Here is a 24343-nt window from a genome sequence, read left to right on the forward strand (position 1 = left end):
GAGTTTCTGGATTTTCTATCTGATTTTGTCTCTACTTGTTACCTATAGAACACACTTCCCTGACCAACCATTTGCCAGATTGTGAATCCATTTCCAAAGCGTTTATTCATACGCGGCCGGCGGGAATGTTTGTTGTCAGAGTCTCCTCTTTGCACCTCGTGTCCGAGGCTCCGTCGTCGCATGAAGACGCAGTGTCCTGTGTCAGCGCTGCCTCGCACCGCATTGCTAAATATCCTCTTGCCATTCCCCAGCTCTCAGCAGACGCTCACTCACACACTCGCGGCATATCCTGTCCACCGGGATGACCTTTCCATCAACTATCAATGACCGGATTCTTAAACAAATACATAACTCTTGGTTTTCCATCTTTAACGGAAGATGAGTCAGAAGTTAGCGTAACTTCTTCATTTCAATTCAAATGTCGTGGCCACGTGCGATGACTAAAATGTGACTGACCTCTGTCCGTCTCCTCCCGTCTTGTTTACCTCCCCCTTTTCCACTTTTTCCTCCCCCGTGACTCTCCGGCCCGCCTCCTCCATCTCCTCACCCCCGCTGAGTGAATAGTGATCATGTCTGGCGTTTCATCGGCTCTTTGCACTTCTTGCCTCTATTAAGATTGATGGGCTGCTCGGGCTATAAATGATCACGCTAAGACTCACGCTGGTTCATACACACACACAACACACACACACACACACACACATGCGTAGACACACATGCACTTTTCCGATTAGCGGGCCAATCTGGAGGGCTGTGGGGGGGTGGACTTAAAGAGGCTCTATTTTAGATACGTGAAGAAATATATACATGCAGACACACAAACGATCCTGTCAGTGACCTTCAGAAGTGTCTTCTCATTTTGCAACGTATGATCTTTTTTGTTGTTGTGGTGATAAGCAGTTTTAATTGATTGAATTGTTTTTTTAGCTTTTGAAAATGCAGGCAAAAACAGTCATCAGTATTTGTAATTGTTTTTTTTTAAATTATATTTATTAATTTCTTGTTCAATTCTAAATAAAACTAAAGTTTAGGACTTAATTTCTGCTTTTGCCCTTTAAATATGCTTTTATATCATACAGTATGTTCTAGTTCTTTTTCTTTCATTTCATTTATATAAACTGACAATACAATTCAATAATATTCAATAAAACTGATTAACTATTTTTACAAGTTGCATGCTATTTTTTTTATATATCTTTTTTTTTTTAAATTATTTTCATCTATTTTGATCATTTTCCTCATCCTGTGTTTTTTTTCTCTTTATTGTCCATCACAACAATTACACTCTATAAAATGGACCATTTGAAAATGTTATCCACCTTGTTGTGCACATTTGATGAAAGAAGAATAACTTACAAATGTACAAAAAAACATTTTGAACCGTTATCTGTGATTCTATTGTGCTGAAAGTTCTAGTGACAAATTTTTTGATATATATATATTTATATATATAAGAATATAACATTAAAAACAACGTTGTTGCCTTTAAATAAATACTTACAGATGTTATACCCAAAGTTATTTTGTGATTTCTTTTGACAGAAACTGGAAAATACAATTAAATAATATTCAACAAAATACTAGATTTATTTTACAAGTTTCATGGCATACTAATGAACATATTTATTACAATTATTTCCCATTATGTTTAGATCATTTTCCTCATCCTGTTTTTTCTCCTATTTTCTATTCATTTATTTGTTTTTCTTTAAAAACAAGTTAGAATATCTAGACTATATGTCCAGACAAACTTCAACTTGTGCAGATTTTTTAATTCAAAACACTAACAATAATATATGAAAAGAAATGCAAAACAATAAATACTGTATATCTACTAATGTTCTATAATGTCGTATATTGCTTGCACAACATTAGCTGGTCCGACTGATGCGTGGCGATCAGTCCTTAATATTCCGTTGCTTCACTATTTCCATGGAGCGTGTTTATAGCAGATCTGGTTTGAGTTATGATAATCTGATATTGACATGTTGTTCGGTTTATACGCCACAGTTAAAAAAGCAAAGCTGTCATATTCCAGGCTTGTTTTTTGGGCACCCTGGCTAAGCAGGTGTTTTCAGCTCCACTTGAATTTAAGTTCCCAAGAAGTCCTCAGCCTTTAAAACTGTCTCCCTAAGGCAGCTGTGAATAGCAGCCGCGGATCACATGGTTAACAGAGAGACATTTACAAGACGTGGACGAGCCTTTCCTTTCATTTTGGCTCGACACTCTGTCTATCACAGTTTCTCGTCGACTCTCACAAGGCGCGCTACGTACTTTTCGATCAATCTTTTTAAAAAGTGCTGAGACAAGCCGTGAGATATGAAGAGGCCGTTTCCTTGACGACCTCCCGGTAAATATTATGTCTGCAACAGCCTTGGATCCGGGTGGCCGAGAGGAACCTGCACATTTAGCAGTGGGTCTGGTAAACGGCTGAGCGGAGGGAAGATTCGATGACAAAGATTTAACAGCTGTAAAGGACACCCTGAGCCTCCAATTCTTGCAACTGTCATCAAATACCCAGCAGGCCATTGACGGGTCACGCAGCGACAGCCGAGCTGAGCCTGCAACATCCCCAGCACACCCACTATATCTCCCCCTTCCACTTGTCACCAAGTCAAGCCCCCCCACGGCACAGGTGGAAAGATACAAGTCGCCCCGAAAGACATCCACTGAATCAGCTTAATCTGACTCAACAAGAAGAACCTTTAATCATCAGCATATAAAACAACTTGGACTCAGTCGAGGTGTCAAACTCCATCACAATTCGGTCCAAGTCAACAGAATTCTACATATTAAAGAGTATATTACTTAAAGTCCTTCAACAGGAAGTAAGATTCTTAGACTTTGGAAGGCTCTTCTTAAAGGGCTGCCATTGATCTCACTGTAAGTAAGTAATTAAGTAGTTTGTATTTATATAGCGCTTTTTCAGACCAGGGACACAAAGCGCTTAAACAATAAAAAAAAAAAACTCACTAAAATATATACTTTAAAGGTCAAGATAAAACTGATAACACAACAGGAGTTCCAGAAAATCAAGGAAAAGCCTGAACAAGTAAAAATGTCTCAAGATGTTTCTTGAAGGAGTCAGTAGATCCATCAAGCGTCTTCCACTACATGATATTCATGAATCTTTTAACTGGACTCGAACAATTTTATGTTGTCTCAGGCGGCCAGATAACCCTTGTAATGTTAGTAAACTACAAAGCCACACCGCAAGGCGCTGTATGATTACTCCCGAGGCACCATTATATTACTTCGCAATGCGCTGTTGTATTACTCTGCGAGGTGCTGTTGTATTACTCCGGGAAGCACCGTTGTATTTCCTCAGGAAGTGCTATTGTATAACTCCTCGAAGCGCCTTTTTGTTACTCCAGGAAGCATTGTTGTATTACTCCGTGAGGTGTCGTTGTATTTTCTCGGGAAGTGCTATTGTATAACTCCACAAAGCGCATTTGTATTACTCCGCAAGGCGCCGTTGTATTACTCTACAAAGCACCTTTGTATTACTCCAGGAAGCACCTTTGTATTACTACAGGAAGCGCCTTTTTATTACTCCGCAAGGCGCCATTGTATTATTCCACGAAGCGCCGTAGTAATACTCCGCGAGTCGCTGTTGAATTACTCCTTGAGGCGCCGCAATATTACTCCATCAGGCCCGTAGTGTCACTCCATAAGGGGGCCGTGGTATTACTCCGCGAGGTGCCGCAGTAATACTCCAAGAGTTGCCGTTGAATTACTCCTCGAGGTGCCGTAGTATTACTCCATCAGGCCCGTAGTATTACTGCATAAGGGGGCCATGGTTTTACTCCGTGAGGTGCCGTAGTAATACTCCAAGAGTCGCTGTTGAATTACTCCTTGAGGTGCCGTAGTATTTCTCCATCAGGCCTGTAGTATCACTCCATAAGGGGGCCGTGGTTTTACTCCACGAGGTGCCGTAGTAATACTCCAAGAGTCGCCCTTGAATTACTCCTCGAGGGGCCGTAGTATTACTCCGCGAGGCACCGTTGTCATACTCCGCCACATTCCCTAGTATTTCTCCAAATAAAAGTCAGTTATGATTTGTCAATTATTCTCTCTCTTCTTTCTCACTGCACATCCAAAACCTCACGACCGTCAACTATAAACTCCGCTAATAACGGTGCATGTATGTTGGTCCATACAAACTATTACTGGGTCAACACAGTTACAGGACTCTACGGCACGCATTTGATTTCTGGAGATGAACTCTTGTTTACCATAACCACACCGGCTCTGCTGTGATTGGTCAAGCATCAAGGTTTGTCACCATGTGTCATCTATCCACCTCCAAGAAACTCGTTGTTTAAACAAAGCAGGGAGTGAGGAAGAGGAGGAGTGAAGCGATTGTTTTGCTCTCGTAACCTCTCATTCGCCGAGATTTTCCGACAACGGAGAACATGGTCATGATGAGAGACTTACTGCATCTTGGAGAGGAAAACTTCAACATATGAAATATGTGAGTCAGGAGAATAGAATTTTCAAATTATTTCCCCTTTAAGAAAACGCTAACTCAGACGTTCTCTGTTGAACTCGTCCAGAGGTTCACTAACACCACAACCTGCGCACAAACTCTGGTCACAGCTTTAAACCACTATCTGCGAATCTATTATTCTGCTCATGATAATCTGGATTTATTTTTTGTCTCTAAGCAGCAATTTTCTTTGCCAAACCGTCCTTTGTGCTCCAGGAAAGTTTCCTGCCTCCACTCGTCATGACCTCACCTATGAAGTTTGCAGGTTTTATGCTCCACCATGTACATCAGACCACAGCCTCACCTCCAAGTATTCTGAACCGCGCACTCATGCGTGTATGTTAATAGGGAGTTCTAATGTTGTCTGCAATGCTGTTACTGTGTGCAGAGGTCAAGGTAAACGTTTCATGGGGATGTGGTACGCTTCAACAATGTCACGACGGAATGGAAAGCATTTAAAGCCGACACGGTACATCCGCACTTCGTTGTAGAACAAGTAGAATATGGTGTTGATTTGTTGTGCTGTCGACTGTGAGATAAGTTTGCCGCCCACATCTATGTGCAAAAGTGATGCATTTTTTAACTAGTTGATATTATTGTTTAAACTGCAGCATATTATGCTATGGATGAAACTTTTGGTCAGCTTAAATTATAGAACATATCCAGGCTCTAAATATGGTATGAATTTCATTGAAATTGGACGTATTTAATTTGTCATGGTGGTCTTCTGCCCCCCTTTCCGCCCCCTTACAATTAGTGAAAGTAGCTGACATTCTGCAAATATTAGGAGGTAATTTGCGGTACATGTAGTTTAAATGTAATCTAAGTTAGCCGTATTTTCATGATGTAATTTGTATCTTCTTAAATATGCTTTAAATATTGTACGAGTTTTCAGGGGGGTATTCTTTCCCTCTTTCTGCCCCCTTACAGTGAACAGAAGAAGCTGATAATCTGTCAATATATCTTTGGTCGAATGCATTAAACATGCTTTCAATGTAATCAAAATTGTTCTGATTATTCATCTTATTTAATGGTTTAAAAATGGTATGAATTGAATTCAATTGTGTATTCAAATTTTTAGGGGGCCTTCTGTCCCCCTTTCTGCCCCCTTACAATTAGGGAAAGGAGCTGATATTCTGTAAATATTTCTTAGGTTATATGCAATATAATACATTTGGTTTAAATGTAATCAAAATTGAATATATATTTCATCTTATTGAATATGTTTTAAATACAATAGGAGATATAAGTTGATATGTTGTAAATATTTATTTGGTTATTTTAAATACATACATGTTGTTAAAATGCAATAAAAGGTGGACATATTTTTTCTATTTATTTAATATTTATATATGGTATGAATTTAATTGAAATTGGACATGTTTCCTTTTTTTACAGGCCCTAACCCCCCCTACCTTCTTTCAAACAAAGTATACAAGACATTAAGATCATGCGTAAACACACCCAGAGTCCTACTACTTTATTTTAATTATTGTATTTATTTTTGGTTTAATACTGTTCCCTTAGATTTTAAACATAGTTGTTGGCCAAGTCTACAACAGGGACAAATTAAAAAAATTCTGTAAAGTATTTGGAGGCAAACTTTCCGTAGAAACATTTCACAGCTTTAGCCAAACAATAAAGTCCAAAAGCTCTCGATGGCACCTGCTAAAATCATCCAGAGGCATTTCTAAATAAAAGTCAGCCTTTACCAACCCATGCCTTGAGCGCTTGACTCTCTGCTCCTGCTCTCTGACACCCTCCTCCCTTCCTGCTACCCTTCAACGACCAGATAGCGTGACAGATCTGTCACGCCGGCACCTGGTCGGACACAAGTGTTAATGTCCCCACCTCAGCTGAGAACCAGCGAGCCACTATTAGCGTGCTGGAGTGTGTCTGTAAGTCGAGACAAGCCAGGGGCCGCAGAGCTGCAACGTCTTTCCTTTAATATAATTATAAATAAATGTGACTTCTGATTTAGTTTTGCATTTATTTTTTCTCTTTCCCCCACGTCTGTCTGGGGCTGTGTGTGTGGTACAGATGCACCAGGCAGGGGTCCCGTTCCCTGTCACTCAGAAACAACAAGGCAATCATTCCTTCGTCCTAAAATAAGTCCTCCCCCCCCCTCCTCATTGCTTCACATGTGCTCATCTTGTCAGTACCCCTCACCTTCAGACTGACAGGAGACGAGCAGGCAGAAGTAGCCGAGCGACGGGAGGAGAGGATCCGCTGACGTTCGGGAAAGAAAGTTTGAAATGGAGTCGAAAAAAATAAATAGTTCAGAGGTGGCAACTCTCCAGGAGTTAACCCAGGAGCCAAGGTCTGGTCTCGGGGGCCATTAATTATAATCAATGTGGCCCTCACTTCCACGTCTGTATTTGTCAGATTTTTAAGCCTGAAAACAAACAAAAAACAACATATTTTTTGAAAAAAAAAAAAGATATATGTAAAAGTCAAATGACATACTACAACCTAGCAATGCTAATTGCTAAATGCTAAAAGCTGTCATGTAAACTTTAATTCTTAGTATTTTCCTGTGATGGCATTCATTCCTCAGGATGAAAAGGCGGAATATTATCATACTAAAAACTTTGCATAATAGTTAACTAGCTTCAAGCTAAATCTAGTGTAAATTGACCGAGACAGGAAGTTGATCCAGACAAATGTAAATCTTTGTAAATCTGAATCAGTCAGTTTAGGTGAGGGGGGGGGGGCAATAACATTTCCTCAGGACCCCCGTTTTATACAGTTTTTGAGGGGCCATCAAGTAAAAATTAAGGCGTGAAAAGCTGTAGCAGTTAAAAAAAATCAACTAAATAAATCTTATTTAGTAAAGCTAAATTTTATTTTGAAATAAAATTACTTTTATTCAAAATATATTTCTTAAATCCACTCATCATTTTGATAAATGGTCTTGAAACAAAAAACCTCATGCATTTGAACTAATAATGAATAATAAAAGGAAAGTATCTAGTTCCTTCATGACCTCATTGGGGCCAAATAAATACAGTCAAAGGGCCGCGTATGTGGTTCAGTCTGTTCTTCTTTGCAATTTGGTCGGTCGTTTTTGGGCCAAAGAAGATCCTGTAGTTTTCTCAATACGACTATGAAAGTCAGCTGAGTTTATACGTTTCTATTTGTGTCAAATATCCTTTTTTTTTTTAAATGCTTTAATTGGTTACAAATCTTCTTGCAGCCAAGGGTTGGGGGTCTAGGATGACTTATTTCGAGGGTCAGTTATTGGGTCTTAGTGAACTTTGAGACACTGAGGTCACGCAGCTTTTCAACCACCTGTTGCAACACAAGCACACAAATGCACAAGCGCACACATATTCACACCTTCACACCCGTCGTCCACACATCCATCGCACGCCCTCTCCCGCGAGAGCTGGTGGTGGATTTTTAAGAAGTCTACGAGTCGACGCCTAAATATAAGATGCAAAACAAACGTCATGATTAGATAGATTTTATTTGCACAAAAACATAACGTTCCTTGGCCGCCGGGCTGTGCTAAAATAACGCATGTTTGCAAAGCTTTTCCTTCCACGTTCAAGGTTTGGCCCTCGAGCATCTGACCTGGTTCTAAAGAGCAGAAGCAGGTGCAATCGGGGTTTTTAAGTGCGATGGGTCACAAAAGCCCTTTATATACACATCTCTTTCTCTACCCCCCTTCACTCTCTATATACAGAGTCATCACGCGGAGATATGTCGCTGGCACATGAGGAGATGACATCAGCAGCTGCGTCCAACATGCTGCTGTCAAACATATGGATCTGTCCGTCACTCAACGCCTTCCCCGCTGGCCTGTGACTCACACGGCGAGCGCTCGCCGATCTAATAAAGTCTATTAACTTAGTTACAAAGTGACAAAGCCAAGTAGATATTTGAGGAACATAACGATATACTGAACTTAACTTAAGTGTTCGAGCGGAGGCCTCGGCACCACATTGTTTTTTTGTTGGTTTCATTCCAAGTGCCATCCAAGAGTTTTTTATCAACATTTTCTGTCACAGTTGTTGTTTTCTTCGCGGCTCTCTTTGAAGTCTGGATCCGATATTCCCTTTTTTTCAAAGTTCGCCATTCGTAAGCACGTGCAGGTCGTGATTTATTCGCGGAACATTCCGTCTTCCGCGGCGGCTCACGTCCCCGGGGGGGTCGGATTCAGCTCATGTGAGCCGTGATCTGCGAGGGCCCGCCTCCGGCCGGGCTGCCCGCCAGCCCCAAAGTCCGAGAGTCAAACAAGAAGCCCTGCTGCAGACCCAGACTGTCCGTGAGCGTCCCACTGGGAGACGAGCCAAGGAAGGGACTCGGGTGGTTGCCAGCGGCGGCCATCTTGTCTGGGCTGGCGGCGAGGCGCGGGGAGGAAGGGAACGGGTAGCCGTACAGGCTGTACGCCGGCGTGTGGAGGCGGAGGCCGGCGTAGCCTTGCGCGGCGGGGTTGGAGAGATAGCCGAGTTGAGACGCCGGGAGAGGCAGGGAGCAGAATCCTTCGCCGTCGTACGCCGATGATCCTCTTTGGGAAGGGAAGGCGTCCGTCGGGCTGCCGTACCGGTGCAGGGGGTGCGTGGATCGGCTGCAGGCGTAGTCGGACGGGCTCAGGGGGCACACCTGGAAGGGCGAGGAGCAGGGGGCGGTGGAGAGCAGGTGTGACGCTCCATGGGGTCCCGGGACACCTGCAGAGAACAAGAAAATGAATAAATATTATTATTGTTTCATCTTTATTATTATTGTTTGCTTAATTTTAATGGCTAATATAGTTAATATTAGTTTAGATTATGGCTATAACCAGAAGAGAAACATCAAGTAAGATCATAATACTGCAATACTGGCTCACATCTGGCTTGGGAAGTATTGGGAAATTATTTCACACATCTGGAGCATTTTTGGACGATTCAAAAGCCAAAACAAAACAACAAAACAACTCTCGACTAGGAAAATCTTTTTACAAAACTGGAACCATTTGATTTGCTTTTCAGTAAAAAAAAATAAACAACGAAGAAAAGTGTTAAAATGGTAATAATAATTCCATGGTCCACCCATCAATTTCTTTTTAAAACGTTCAATGTTTTAATACAAATACAAATTGTTTCAAGGTTGACAAGTTTACTGATCAGAATGAAGGGAGCTTATAATAAAGTAGCTTAGAAGTTGGCAAGTTAACAAAACAGTTTATTCTTACCAACTTTATGTTCAATTGGAAAATATAGAATATTATATGCTCTGTCATGTCATTAAAATAACAGTGTTTTTGTCATAGCCAGGAGCAGTAAATGTTATGGTGTGTTATGCAGCATGAGTAGTAATTTTACAGAATTCATACTCCCAATTTTAAAAAAGAATATACATTTTTAGTAATAAAGTTAGTTTCAAGGACATATTTTTAATAGAGTAATTCATGAACAGTTTTGATACATTTCGAGTACCGTATTTTTCGGACTATTAGGCACGCCTTGTGTACTAATTCTGGTTGTGCTTACTGACCTTGATACGATTTCATTTTTACACGGCGCTCAAAAATCGTCCCAGATGTTTTAAAAACGACTTCGGTAAGCTACGAACCTGCAACACTAGGCACCTCACTAGGTAGATGCGGCTCTAATGCGTCTATTATCTGGTTGTCCAGGAGTTTATGGATTGTACGGGGTACAAAAGAGAAAACATTTTGTAGAAAGAAAAGTTCTCAATAACATATTGGTGCTTCTGAACTTATAGTTTGGCCATGTAGGTATTGACCAACCCATTGTTACTTCCTCATATCTTTGGTATTAAAGTGTCTTTGCAGTTTAAAATGGAGACCTAAAGACTATTGGACATACAGGGTCTGAAATTTAGCCCAGTGTGGCTTTAAGGTCCAAAAAATAATGTAAATCGCTAAAGCATTGCCTCAGCATTAAGTCTTTTGAAAACAACCGTACCTTGTTTTGTCATGCCAGGCATTTCCTCAAACGTGAGAGTCCGCAAAGATGGCCTCCAAAAAGCGTACGACTCCACATAAGCCTCCAGTCCCATCCTGTTGGGAACAAGTCGACGTTAACGGCGGTAATAAACATGTCAACAAAAAGTTCTTTGGGGCAGATAGTTCTGTTGGACGCAGCTTTTGCCCACTCCTACGGGTCATAGATCAACCTCCTGGCGGCCATCGCCGTCACTTGCGGGGGCCTTTTCTTCACTGTCGCTATGGAGACCCCAGGTAATGAGGGGCATAGACGCCGCGCTGCCATTGGCCGCTGCCAGCCGGTGGTGCTCGGAGGTAATTGCTTTCACACGGCTTTTACGGGCGAATCACGACGAAGGAGCAGGAAGCCGAAGCAAGGATTTATGAGGTGGGACTCCCTCTCCCTCCAATCTACGTCGCCTCCCTTCTTAAGGTGGGGCAGAGGGCTGCTTCGGCTGGGTAATGCAAGTCCTCTGTTACCCCTCGTTAGCGAGAGGATAAAAGTGCTCCCCCCACCGGGTTGTAGCCACGGTGATAATTTAGACAAGATGCCCGGAGCGGTTCTGGGAGCCTTAAAGCAGCCTATCACAGCCCAGGTTTGTTTAGCAAACTGCTTAACTCTCCCTGTAATCTTTAAGGGGGATTTTTGGTGACTTCCTGGGTTACTTTTAAAGGGTCAGGGTCTCTTGAGTGATCCCGCTTTTGCAGTTTTCGACTTTCTCAAATCTTCTGTCTGGTACCCCCCCCCCCTCCCCTCGACCCCCTTCTCCTTAATGATTTTTGCGAGGCCTCCAGGGAGGAGCTGTTTGGAGACTGCAGGGGTTTTACTGCGGTGTTGTTTTAATACTGTGTTTATATATGTTTAGAAATGTGTTTATACAGATTTTCCTCGGGACACTCTCGACTTTTATTATTTTGGCTGTTGATGTTTACGTTCCTGAGGCCGGGCTGGAATTTGGATGCTCCGTTTTTGGGGTTGGCCTTCAAGGGCTAAGACTAAACTCCCCTTAACGAAGAGTTAATGTGTCTACGAGTCGTTTAATACCGGCTCATCGCTAACCCAAGCGAAAAAAAGATTCGCGCCACATCCTTTGGTTTTCGATCCCCCAATCAAGGACAGATGTAGGTGCCTTCAGCACTTTTTTTTCCCCCTCGAGGAGGAAAAAAAATAAATAAATGCATAGCTTTGCTCCCCATAAAATCAGAGCGGAGTAGCCGTGTCAAAAAACCACAACCAAGCCAAGGATATAATGCAGTCAAGCATCCCACATTACTCCTAATGCACTAGATAATGTGAAAATCTCTGTGGTTTAAATGAACTCACCGGTTTCTGCCAGAGTCTCTGAAGCCCTTGGCGAACGGGTTCCTGTCAATCTTCAGCCTTGTTATCTAAAAGAAAAAGGACGAGGATTAAACTATTTCCTAAAAAATGTATGATAACATTCCACCCTCTGCGACCGGTTAGTACATCGTTTATGTCTTATTTATCCACATGGGTTAATGCTCCGAGCTTGTGGGTGGTGTCCAAAGCTCCACTCCATGACCCGCATCTGACGGGAATTTTATAGGCAGAACCGCCATGTTTTGAACACTCTTAGGGTCCACACACATAAACGTCAATCAACACAACCTATAAAACCATTTTAGCATCTGAGACTTGCTCTTATTATGTTTGAAAAGAAAGTCTTCCATTTTTTTAATATATCTACAGAAAGTCAAAAACGTAATAATTGTCTGATCAATAGCATAGTTGCTCAATTATTTTGCCATTATTGGAGTAAAAATAGGCGATAAATTATATCCTCCAGTGTGTTTTTTTTTCTTGTAGTAATCTAAGTGAACTGGTGTCTAAAATTCAGTTTTTGTCAATATTATCGAATTATAATTAATTATTCAATAAAAATAAAAGTTTAAAACCATTTAAAAAAAAAAAAAAGAAAATAAGTTAAATGCAATGCATTTGTAGCGGTTAGTTTTAATACATTTGTATTACTGCTCATTAAAATGAAGATATGTGTTTTATATGTGGTTAAATAATTTGACAAACACAGAGCTTACTAAGATTAGCTTAAGCTAAAGTGCAAAATATATCTCTAAGTCAAACTCAAGGATCCAAAATATATTAAAAATGAATGTCAAACTGTATGTTTGTATAAACAAGATCTCTGGTTACATTAATACTAATTAATAGTATTATCATTTGAAGTCTATGTATAATTATTGATATTTATAGCACCTTATCTTAATCACTTCTATCTTTATGGTTCAACTTATCAACACAAACATTATTCTACTCAAATTGTGAGACAACCATCCTGTGGGCCGCGTAAAATGACTTGACGGGCCGCCTCTGGCCCCCGGGCCAGTTTGAATTTGACACACATACTTTAAGTTAACTTCAATTAAACAAAAAATGAATGGCCTTATGGTACATCTGTATCAGTTGACGAAATACCTGCTGGTTCTGGTAGGCTGTCACGGTCGTGAACACGGTTTCGGGAAAGAAGAAGGTCCTGGTTCCTTCTCCCGCAGGAATGGCTTTAATGGGCGACAACTCCTCTCCACACTCCTTACGAATCACATGCACCCGAGGCTGGTACTTGTGCATGGAGTGAAGGATGATCTGGTAGGGAAAGTTTTTTTTTAAATAAAGTTTTAAAAGAACGGTGAGACGATGAGAACTTACGTGTCCTTGGTCGTCCAGTTCGTTGTTGGTCAGTTTGAGCTTGTCAAAACTGACCACCTGCCGCATCCACGTCTCCCCCGAGGCCGGAGAGTCCGGGTGGATGTAGACCCTGGGTGGGACCGGAGAGTCTGCGTTGCCCGCTACCATCCACTTAGAGCTGTGGTACACATACCTTCAACCAGAAAAGAACATGTTGAAAATGTAGTTTCTTTATAGGAGGCTGAGTCGCATTTCAACTCGACAAAAAACAAACAAAAAAAGTACATTTTTATTTTAAAGGTGTACTTCTTTTCTGGGATAGTGTTTCTTTATTGGCTAGACCTGTTTAACAGCTTCACCAATATCATTAGTGCAAGTGCCAAATGTGGCTGACGTGGGAACCTGTTAATGATCCGGCTGTAAACGGTGATCACAAGGTGTTTATCAACCGGTTTTGAACTGTACATCATTTAAATGACTGGACTGGGACGTTTATGAAGGTTCTCCTGGTGTTTACAGACCAGAAAATTACAGATGAATCATCCAGTGTTGTTCACCATTTAGGAAATTATCCTAGACGCGGCAAAGGATTTTAAGAAAGTACTTTTCCAACACGAGTCGTGTTATATTTCTTTTATCTTAAATAAATCAATTCAGAATTCACTTGACCCAAAAAACAAAAGAACAAATGAATCGTCCTCCTCCGCGCCACGTCTAACCAAAGCATAAACCCCGACCACATGCTCTCGACTTGAAAGTAACAGCTCATTTTGACACCTTAACCTGCTTTTAGAGGATTTTAAAAAGGCGCCTGAAGTTCAGAACTAATTAGTTCCTCGTCCATTAAGTCGCTCATATCCTCTGCTGGCAGGTCTGAAACGAAAAACCTCTCGCGGTTCAGAACTGTCAGCGGCAGATCTGGAACGTCGTGTCCCTTCGCTATCACTCAACGCTAACACCAAAATAGTACCATCACCAACACAAATGACAGACTTGTAGGACTCGCTGACACGTTTTTTTTGTGTGCACGAAAAGCTTCTTTTGTAGCATTTGCCGTTTGACCTTTGCTGGTCTGGGAGGTTATTTACCCAAAAGTCGATCCAAATGGACGACCAAAAACCGCCGTGACTGGGCCGGTGGGTGCCAGCAGCCATTTGTGGTGACAGGACTGGGATTGTACAATTGAAAAACGTTGAATTCTAAATTGGGTCGGACATGATGATGGAGATGAGGGTTTTGATCCTGCGCCAGAGTGTGCAAAGGTTTTGACATAGTTCCATGGCTGTCCTGTGGTTCATGAATCCTTATCTTTACTTTGTTTGAATTAAATATTTTTAAGTTCAATAGCATTTTGATTTGATTTTTTGGATTTGTCTGTTTGTCTGTCTTTAAGATTTTCCTTATTTTTTTTAACTGTAAATACACTTATTTTGTCTCCATCCAAATATTGGGTCAATTATTCCTTCGGTTTTGCAGATTCAAATTTGTAATTTGAGTAAAAAAAATGTATTTCCAAAATCATAATTTTGCAGTTTTGATCATTAAATTCTTCAGTTTTGACCTACTTAACGTTAATGTCATATATGCTGCTTGTTCGAATCTAGCTTGTTATTGGGTCCTTTTTTTTTTTCTTTTACAAATACTAATTATCACTATTAATATTATTCAAATAGGAATAAAATGTGCCTCACAACTTCAAAAATACTAATAATGTAATTCTTCAAAGTAAATTCAAAATGCATCAGTTCGTCAGGCAATCAATGAACTTTGAAATAAAATATAATAAAGTGCAATTATTATTTTACCCATGATCCTTATTGGGACATTTGGCTTTCTTTATAACGCAAACCCTTATTTTTAAATGAGGAAATGCATACGAATGCAGAATTTAAGAGTTCAAGTATTGTAAAGGCATCCTTAAATAACAGATCAAGATTATATAATTGCATCTCAAAACATTATATTTTAAGTTAAAACACTTTAAGATGCATATCGTTGTTAATTGTTTTAATTTCTTTTATAGTTTCAGAATTATTAATATTATTTTTTTCTCTTGAATATTACAAAGAATTAGATGTAGTACATGTTTCATATTCTGTATAACGCAACGGGGCCACGGAAACGTACTCGCCCGGGGGCCTCAAACTTCAACAAATCCGCCTCTGCTCTCTTACCGATATCTCTTGTTATCCACTGGAATGATGTCCATGGCGATGTAATACTGCTGATGCGGGTCCAAGCCTGAGATCTTGACACGCATCGGGGGGAACATCCGCCTGGTGGGGAAACCAAATAAATCATCCGAGGGCCACAGAGCTCCATCCACAGCGTGAATCCACCGAAACAAATCTTTATTTTCCAACACTAGATTAAAAAAATATATATAATCCTCGTACCTTCCAGCCTTGGTGATGATCATTTCCGTCCCGATCTCGTGGAACCGCTTCCACAGGTCGGTTCCTTGGAGGTCCACCCGCGTCTCCTCCGCGCTCCCGGTGACCGAGGCCGCGCACTGCGCGCCGGCCTGCGGACTCTCCAGCAGCGCGTCGTCGCTCTCCGCTGCTCCACACACAAACACATGATCATCATCCAAGCCACTCATTTTACACACTCACTTTTTTCTTCAAAACACCACATATAAATCAATTAAACAAACGCCATAATATAAATTAAATAGGGTTGTTTTGCCTACAAACACATCTGTTAAACGACTCTACACTGGATCTATTTCCCTCTCGTGTCAATGGTGAATTTCCAGACAATAAAGTTGGACCAAAGAAAAGTGTAAATACATTCTTAAATTCGCCGAGGCCAGAGGGTTTAGCAGCATCACCTTCCATGGCACTTTTCTGCGTCTTTACGCGCTGCTAATTGGCGTGTTTATGATGGCAACACAACTCATAAAGCTTCACACATTAGGCTCACTGGCGGGAATCATATCCACCAGATATTATCTCGCGGATCATTCAAACACTGCCTTATATTTGAAAGTTGAACCCGGAATATTAGATGTCTAATGAGAATATACTGCCAGGAAACGTATTTTGACTCCAGCGTAATTTAAATGCGCAAATAGTCGTTATGACGACACTTGGGATGTGAGTTTATTATAGAATAATATTGTAAAAACGAAGATGTATTCAGTGAAACCAAATCTGGCGGTCGTATTTAAGCACATTTAATTCGATAGTCTATCTTTATAACCTATATTAGATTAGTTTTTCTATTTTATATGTTGTGTGTTTTCATTATTTTATTCTGTACTGACACCAAAAAATATGTCAATGTTGTGATAACAACACGTTTCTGATTCATTTTTTAATCAAAAAATGTGTGTGAATCTGATCTCGTATATTTGGCTCCTAACTACTTCATTTTTTTAAATTGACCAAAATTCAATTTACTTATTAACATAATAACTCTAAAGGAGTTTCTATCAATGAGGCAAACAATAAGGGTTACATTAACTCATGGATTATTCGAATTTTACAACTGGATCTTATATCACTTATTATTATTATTATTATTATGTACTGTAGGATTACCTTACATTAATGACCACGTAATGATAAAAAAAATACGTTAAATAAAGGCACGTTTTATTATAACGTGGCGTCTAAATCATATAAAAACATCTTATATATCCAGATATGAATGCAATAAAGTTGATATTCATTATTTTATTTTAAGATTAGTTCATTTTGTGGAGATTTGACACAGTATTTCTTCCATAAAGACCAAAAAAAGTTATGACAATTCGTTCGCGTTTGGAACAGATTTTAACCACTTTAACGCCCATTTACATGCAACATTGTGGTGATTATTTCATTGTGAACTCACGGGATCCGCTGCTGCCACAGTCCGCGGGGTCGCTGCCGAACCCTCCCTCGGTCCTCGGCCCGGGACTCTCGGCCGCATCGGGGGCTACATCCTCGAACTCCATGGACGCGGAATCCTCCTCCACCTCCTCCTCGCTGGTCTTGCGTCGCTTCTCGGCTCCGATCAGCGCTTCCACCGAGAAGGCGTGCGCCTTGACGCTCAGGACGCACGGCGACCTCCGCTTTTCTGCCATTTCCCCCCCACCAGACACGACTGACTCGCTTTTAAAAAACAAAAGTTATTCACTGATCTGAAGGAGAGAGGAGAGAAAGAAAAAAAAAATCTCAGCTCGCTGTTAAAGTCCGTTATCCGTGTGCACCGTGTGGGCTTTTGGAGGGAGTGTAAACACCCCGAGCTTAGGGAACAGAGCCGGGGAAAGAGGAGCTGCCAATCACAAACTTGAGCAGCCAATCAGAAGCGATCACAGCCCCCCGAGAAAAACCCTCGTCCGGATCCCGCCCCGTGCGGGGGTCGCCTTATGTGGTCATCCCGGAGAGCTGGTGAATGGATCAAGAGCGCACCGTGCGTTTTTTTTTTTTTTTTTGCGCAACATTGTGCGCATTTTCACACACTGGATCGAGATGCTCCGCATTTCTGAATAGAATTTATTTCTTCTCTGCCTTTAAAAAAAAACATCCACTAAACATAGTCTTGCCATCTTAAAAGATGGTCCTCAAGAGGCCTCAGCGCTTTACTACACAAATAACTGTCTACTTGAATCCCTTCGTATGTTAAACTTTATGGACCTCAATTAATCCAATATGTTGAGCAGGATTTCAAATTGAAGCAACCGAGCATGCGCATTACCGCTACACTGCCTCGCACGGAAGTTTAAAATAAAAAATATATTTTTTTAAATATACATATATAAATACATTTATATAAGTATAAACACATGTATTTAAAAATACATGTATTTATACAATATTAAAAAAATATATACAATATTAACCATACAAAGAAAATGAACAAAAGCGTCTTCATACTGTCTACATTTTAATCTCCACTATTAATAGTTTAACTGTATTTTAAGTTATGTTCAAGATGTTATTTTATGGTTAATGTTGCACCCAAATAAATTTCTTATTTGTGGAACCCTTTACTTATAATGGCAATACAAATAATTTGGATTCTGAAAATACGTTAAAAAATTCTATCAATTGTTATTAGTCAATTATAGTAACGAATTGAATTAGTTTAAAAACTGAATTAAAATGAAAATAAAAATAACTATAAGGACCAAAAAACCTCCCTCCACAAGCCAGCTCTAATAATAATATTATTATCAAAAAACATCTACAAGAATCAAAGTATTTTATGAAGTACATAATGAGGATTCTAAATAATAATTTAAAAAATGACCCTGAATTGTTTCTATATCGCTCGGTGTTTAAACTCGCGCCATTAGCTGCTTCCAAAACGAGATTCCATTAATATTGCTCCAGTGCAGTGAGTCAGAGCTGCGGGCCTCTGGTGGATTGTTGCTTAAATAAACAACATGTACTCGTCGATGACTGACTCTCATTTAGCCTAAAATATGGGCCCTCAGGAGAAACAGTCCACGAAATGTTTCCGCGTGGGTTATCAGATCATCTCTTGGTGATAAAAAGACGCGGAAAATTGCCGAATACGTCACATGGGAATTAAGACCCGCTCTCGTATTTTCCACCTTAATAAAAATATATAGCGTATACATATACATATATAAATAAGTTCATTACTGTGATTGTTTTTTTTTCTTTAAGTGTTGCACTTACTTCGATACGATAATAAGACAAAGTTTAAAACTAATTCGAAAAAAACAACAACTTTAATACTGATTAATAATAATAATAATTCTTAGTATAATTACTATTATTATCAACATAGGAATAACACCAATTTATTTTTCTGTTGCAAAGCTGAAATTTATAGGACAGAGAAAATGCCTACACTATATAACTAATATAAACGTAATTTATAACAAATGATTAATAACAGTTGGTTATAATATTCAACATTTTTAGAGATGAATAGTAAAAAATAAAATACTAAAGGTGACCCGTAATTTTTATGCTGATACATAAACATTAAAACATACAAATGAGGACATAATAACGTTTTTAATTTCCTTTTTTTATTCATTTTATTTGTCTTCATTGGAAAAACCTTAATTTATTTGTATTTATTTCGACATTTATTGATACATTCTGTTGTGTATTTTCACATTTGTGTATAAATTGTGTCATTTATCCTCCCTAACATTTAGATAAGCGCCAATAAAAACACGCACGACAGCAGGTGCGTCGCTGCAGCCAATCCGAGGCGCGTATGTCTATGAGACGTCACCCCAAAATTGTTTGTCACCCGGAAAGCAAACGTGTAACTGAATAGACTGTTCATTTAAAACAAAAAAAAGAAAAAAGAAAAGAAAACCTTTGACATAATTAGCTGCGATCTTTGAAGCTGCTGCAGCGGTGCACTCTGGGTAATCCACTGTTCACACTTCTTTAGCGCCTGCTAATGGCCATGTGGGCCTCCTGCCAGGCCTTTTATGGCGGAAGTGGCACCGTGTACGCGCGTGCACGCGCTGTGCGTGTTCGTTTGTGGATCCCTGCACGAGTTGTCAGGTGTCTGTGTGTGCAGGTCAATCTGTTTTTACTGATGTGTATCTGTGCACAAAAACACATTTTTTTTGTACACAAAAGATACAAGCGTGTGTTTTGTGTATTCACAAATGTGCATGTGTTGACACATTGTCACAAATATATGTGTGGGTAATTGTGTGTCAATTTGTGTGCAGTGAAAGAATGTGTGTGTGTGTGTTTTGGCCTGTAAACGTGGGTGTGGGCCCAAATGGTTCCGGATAGATGTGTGTTTGTGTACAAGCAGTCTGTTTTTCTGTACAATTTGTACCACATTTGTGTGTTGATTTAGGGTAACCATTTTCTGAATGAGTTGTCACATACTCGTGTGGGTTATTTGTTTATTTACTTACTAACTCGGTTAGATGCATGCTATGAGGGGAACAAAGCTTTGTTTATAAACAATGTATTAATTTATTTATCCAGTATTTAGAGTATTTATTTTTAATTTATCTAGGATTTTTCAACAAAAATATCCACAACAAAATTAATTATCGTCAACAAAATGATTGTTTTTAGATCAGTTTAAACTTTCAGGTAAAAAAAAAAAAGTACAATGTTATATCTTTTTAGGTCCAACACAGGTTTTGGAATAAACTCTCTTTTTAAAAAAAGAAAGGAAAAACAAAACAAAAAGGTAGCCTATTTATCAACATAAAGTGATAGCGGAAAATAATATGAACAACACTGAACAAAAAAATAAATTAAAATAAGCTAGCATATTGTTTTTAACATGTACCTTTCTCATTTGTAATTGGTTTGCTGGGCGGCAAAGCATCATGGGACTGAAGGTGAGTATGCTTTTGGTTTTTGACGTCAGTGTCATACAGTATTGACTTCTTTTTATCTTTTATTTCGAGTGACCCTGAATGAGTCGTCTTTATGGTCCCTTCATCTCATCCTGAGGTCCCATGGCTGCTCCGAATGTTTCAACTGGGACACATTACCAGAGCGCACGTCGTGCCAACCCGGCGATCCAAACGAGCGGCGCCCCCGAGCGCACATCCTGCTTGTGCTGGCCCGGAGTCACTCGTCATCCAAGTGAGGTGACCCCTGCCCTGCTTCATAAAGTTAACCTTCCAGTGAAAACCTGCTATTTACGGACGCGCTTGATGGAAATTGATGGATCTATGACATTTATTGAATCTTTTTATGGGCCCCGGTTCTGGTCCTGACGCTGCTTACTCAGGCCCTCGGTGAGACTCGGATGTTATTCAAGTCTAACCTTTTGGAGAGAACCTCTCGGACCCGAGCCACACACAGTAAGACAGACGTCTTACTTGACTTTTGTTTGGGCGTTTTGACTCTTTTTGGGCGTTAGTCAAATGTTAGCATCACTTTGTTATGCTAACCAAACATAGCATGTGCTAAAATGCTAATTCATTAACATATCATTTTGTGTTTATTTGGAAAGATTCTTTTTTAAGTATCAAAACAACTATTAAATACTTAAACATATTTGATGCTAATGATACTTGCTAATGCATAAAAATAAATGTAAAGAAGTCAAATCCATAACTATTTGAACATAGACAAAAACTCACATTAGACTTTCATAAGTAACAACATACTGTGTTTAATAGCATTAGCTTGTGGTTAAATTAATGTCAAACTAAATAAAAGGAAGTTCTCATGCAATAAGGAAAAATTAAAATTTTCAGTTTCATAAATACTTTGAACTTACGTAAAATATCTTAAGTGGTGTTTTTTAAGGTTATTTATTAATTGTTAACTGTTTGAATTAATTGTTTTAACAATAATACTATTTAACAGTGATTATATTACAAAATAAATAGAAACAGGAAACTACTATCAACAGTGAATGTGTGAAATTAGCGTAAACGGATTTAATATTACAATTAAAAGTTGCTATTATTTGGGAAGATAATTCATGAAAGGTGGCGGATGTCTGTCATCTAGTGACCTTTGACCTCAGTTGGCAAACAGGTGTACTGAAGTAGAATGTGTGGAGGTGATGAACAGAGTGACATTGTGTGCAGGTGCTCGTAAACGAAACCCACATGTTGCGATCAGAGAGTGATGCATGAGCTATGAAGGACATTCCTTTTTCCTTTTTTTCTTCTTTTTATGCTATTTGCACAGTGATTTGAAATGGCTTCATGTCGGTTGTGGTTTCCATGAGAATGAGCTTGTTCACATTGTCGGTATGATTGTAGTTTAGGTGTTCACGTCTGCAATTTTCTTTTACTTCACTTAAATAGAAAAAGGATTATTTGTTGAGTGTATGCATGTAGCAAATAACTTTTTATCTCTATAGAACTATATACATATAGTTGCTATAGTACACTTCTTTATATGGTCATAAAGTCGTTTTGGTGATTTTACAGTTTACATAAAATATATTTATTTAATGGTCAAGTGAAACCTTCAAATCTTTTGATATAGATTCCCATATTATTATAAATCTTTAATACTTTTCATTTTTTTTTTTGTTTAGGGTTGGCTCATCCAGTTCCTGTGAACCTGCTTATCAACAATAGGATTAGCTTTTAAAATGTATTTTCCGATAGTGGTTTATAAAGAGAGAAGAAAGTAGAATCAATAGGAGGGAGAAATATCAAAAATTCCTGACTATAACTATTAATTAGTTTCTACAAAGCTAACTGATTAGTTTTGTGTCGGGACCTGAGCAATATTTTTTACCACGGAAAAGTTTTTAATAACAAGTGCTACCAGAAGATCTGGCTCACCCTACTGTTAAAGCAGTGTAATTGCAACAGAGTAGGTTGTCGTGAAAACCAAAGCGTCTCCAGCCCTGGTGCCGTTTTTGTATTAATTTACAAAACTAGTGCTTCTTATTGTGTTTTCCTGAAAGCTTGGTAAGTCAGCCATGATGGAAACGAATGTAACCACCGTCTCCAACCCATTACCGTGAAATAAGTGTTAAGATTCCTAGGACAAAGTTGCGCAATGAATACTTATCGCATTCTGTCTAATTTAACGTACAATTCCTGGTACTTACTTATGCTGTTTGATAAAGACTACGTACATGGTGCATTCTGACGGAACCAAACCTGGAATTTGGAGGAAAAACGACTTAAATATGAATTGTGCTCAGTACCTGTTTTAAATGTAATTAAAAAAAATAAAATGCGTCATTAGGGAAATAAAAATTAATTGTGGGAATAAGTGATGCCTCATAATATTACAAATTCAAAGGCTTTTGAAAAGTGTTTCTGCCCGTTAGCGTTCAGCTTAATATATATTAGTATGAATGATGTAAAATGTTGTGTATTGTTGTACCAGAGCAGGAGAAAAAAAAGAAAAAAAAGGCTCTCATTATGTCACTGCTTCTTTCTTCTTGGTTCAAACGAGAGGTGTGCTGGACGGGGATTTGGCCAAGCAGGTGTTGTTTTTATGGCTTTCTCATCTAGTGAGGAAGAGGTGAAAACATTCTCTCCTTTTCATAACCTGTGAAACCACATGAAGCCCGAGTGCGTGTGTTTATTTGTGCGTATTAGGTCATTAGAAGAGAGCTTGGCGTGTTTTTAGGGCTTCGATGAAACATTTCTTTAGAACGCTCCACAAACTTGTTTCATTTGAACCAACGACGTCGATCCCCTTTGATGTTTGTGTTCGCCACCTACTTGCATTTAACGCAAACTGCTAACAAATGCAAATCGGCGAATTTTCAAAATAACAACAACTGTAAAGAAAAGCGTCCAGACATCTGCAGCTCGTAACAGTCGTCTCAGGCCACACGTGCCTCTTAAAACTGCAGAACAACGGTTATTTTCATCTCTCAGATGTGGACTTTTATTCCTTTTCTCTTTCTCTGGCTCAACTGGAACCGTTTAAGTGTTTTTTAATCAAAGAACAGAGTCGTTAAAAATGAAAAACTGGCATCGCAAGAGTCCAGTGAGCCCGCCTCCGCTCCCAGGTCCGGCCCATCGCTAACTAGCATTTAGCACAGTTGTGTTTTATGGTTGTATTTAAGGAATGTCAAATCAAGCGCAAACATGCTGATGTATGTAACGCATTGGACTATTTTCGGGACTGAAATGGAGTTTCAGGGTTTTGTTTTCAGGCGGTTGCTATTTCCATGGATTTAATTGGTGGTAATGACACAATTTTAACTGGAGGAAGAGAATGGAATGAGTCGAGAGCATCAAAGATCCAGGAAGCTATAATGCTCAGTGTAAACACTCACTTTTATTTACATCCGTTTGTGTGCATTTTCAGACGCCACAAGCTGTTTATGAGTTACATGCACACTTTCACATGTACCTCTTCCTTTTAACTCCCTACTTCACTTTTACAGCCTGAAAGACTTCTTGGTTGTTTTTTTACATTTCACAGATGATCCCTATAATGAAGGGTCTAGGATTATCACGTGACTTTTAGTTACTTTTGGCCACTATGTGTCAATGGCTTCCCTATATATTATCACCACAATTTTAATCCAATAAAGTACTGCAACAGTTAAAATCTCTAAATGATAGTAGAGTGAGGGGCAAAGAATATATCGTTATATTTTTGGGCGGTTTCCGGATTACCATCTGGATCCATTAATCTTTTGCAGGAATGCTACCACCACTAAAATGTGTTCCCCTTTACTGTGTGTCACAAAATAATAATACAAAAAATTGTCCCAAATGATCCTTATCAAATGATAAATGTTGCTAACGAAACAGATGTCACTCTAAGAATTTTATTTATTTTCTATTTATTTTTAATTCAACCACACTGCCCAATAGAAAAAAAACTACTTTATTTAAAGAAAATTAATC

The 24343-nt window shown here is 39.3% G+C and overlaps 1 protein-coding gene across 4 annotated transcripts; it reads right to left on the reverse strand.

Moving 5' to 3' along the window:
• Positions 1–8014: 8014 nt before the first annotated feature.
• Positions 8015–17263, reverse strand: tbx18 (T-box transcription factor 18). 4 transcript variants are annotated; one of them, XM_087812717.1, is made up of 8 exons: positions 16930–17263; positions 15486–15648; positions 15264–15365; positions 13111–13282; positions 12880–13047; positions 11749–11813; positions 10405–10499; positions 8015–9162 (listed from the first exon to the last, which is right to left on the reverse strand). In XM_087812717.1, exons 1-8 carry the CDS (start codon positions 17159–17161, stop codon positions 8651–8653), a joined length of 1509 nt encoding a protein of 502 aa, XP_087668843.1. In that variant the 5' UTR covers positions 17162–17263; the 3' UTR covers positions 8015–8650. The 4 variants fall into 4 exon arrangements, with proteins under 4 accessions (XP_087668843.1, XP_087668842.1, XP_087668841.1 ...); XM_087812716.1 differs by having other exon boundaries at positions 15486–15651; XM_087812715.1 differs by having other exon boundaries at positions 12880–13282.
• Between the last annotated feature and the right edge of the window lie 7080 nt (positions 17264–24343).

This window comes from Callionymus lyra, chromosome 17 (genome assembly GCF_982586985.1).
Source record: "Callionymus lyra chromosome 17, fCalLyr1.hap1.1, whole genome shotgun sequence".
Taxonomy (NCBI): domain Eukaryota; kingdom Metazoa; phylum Chordata; class Actinopteri; order Syngnathiformes; family Callionymidae; genus Callionymus; species Callionymus lyra.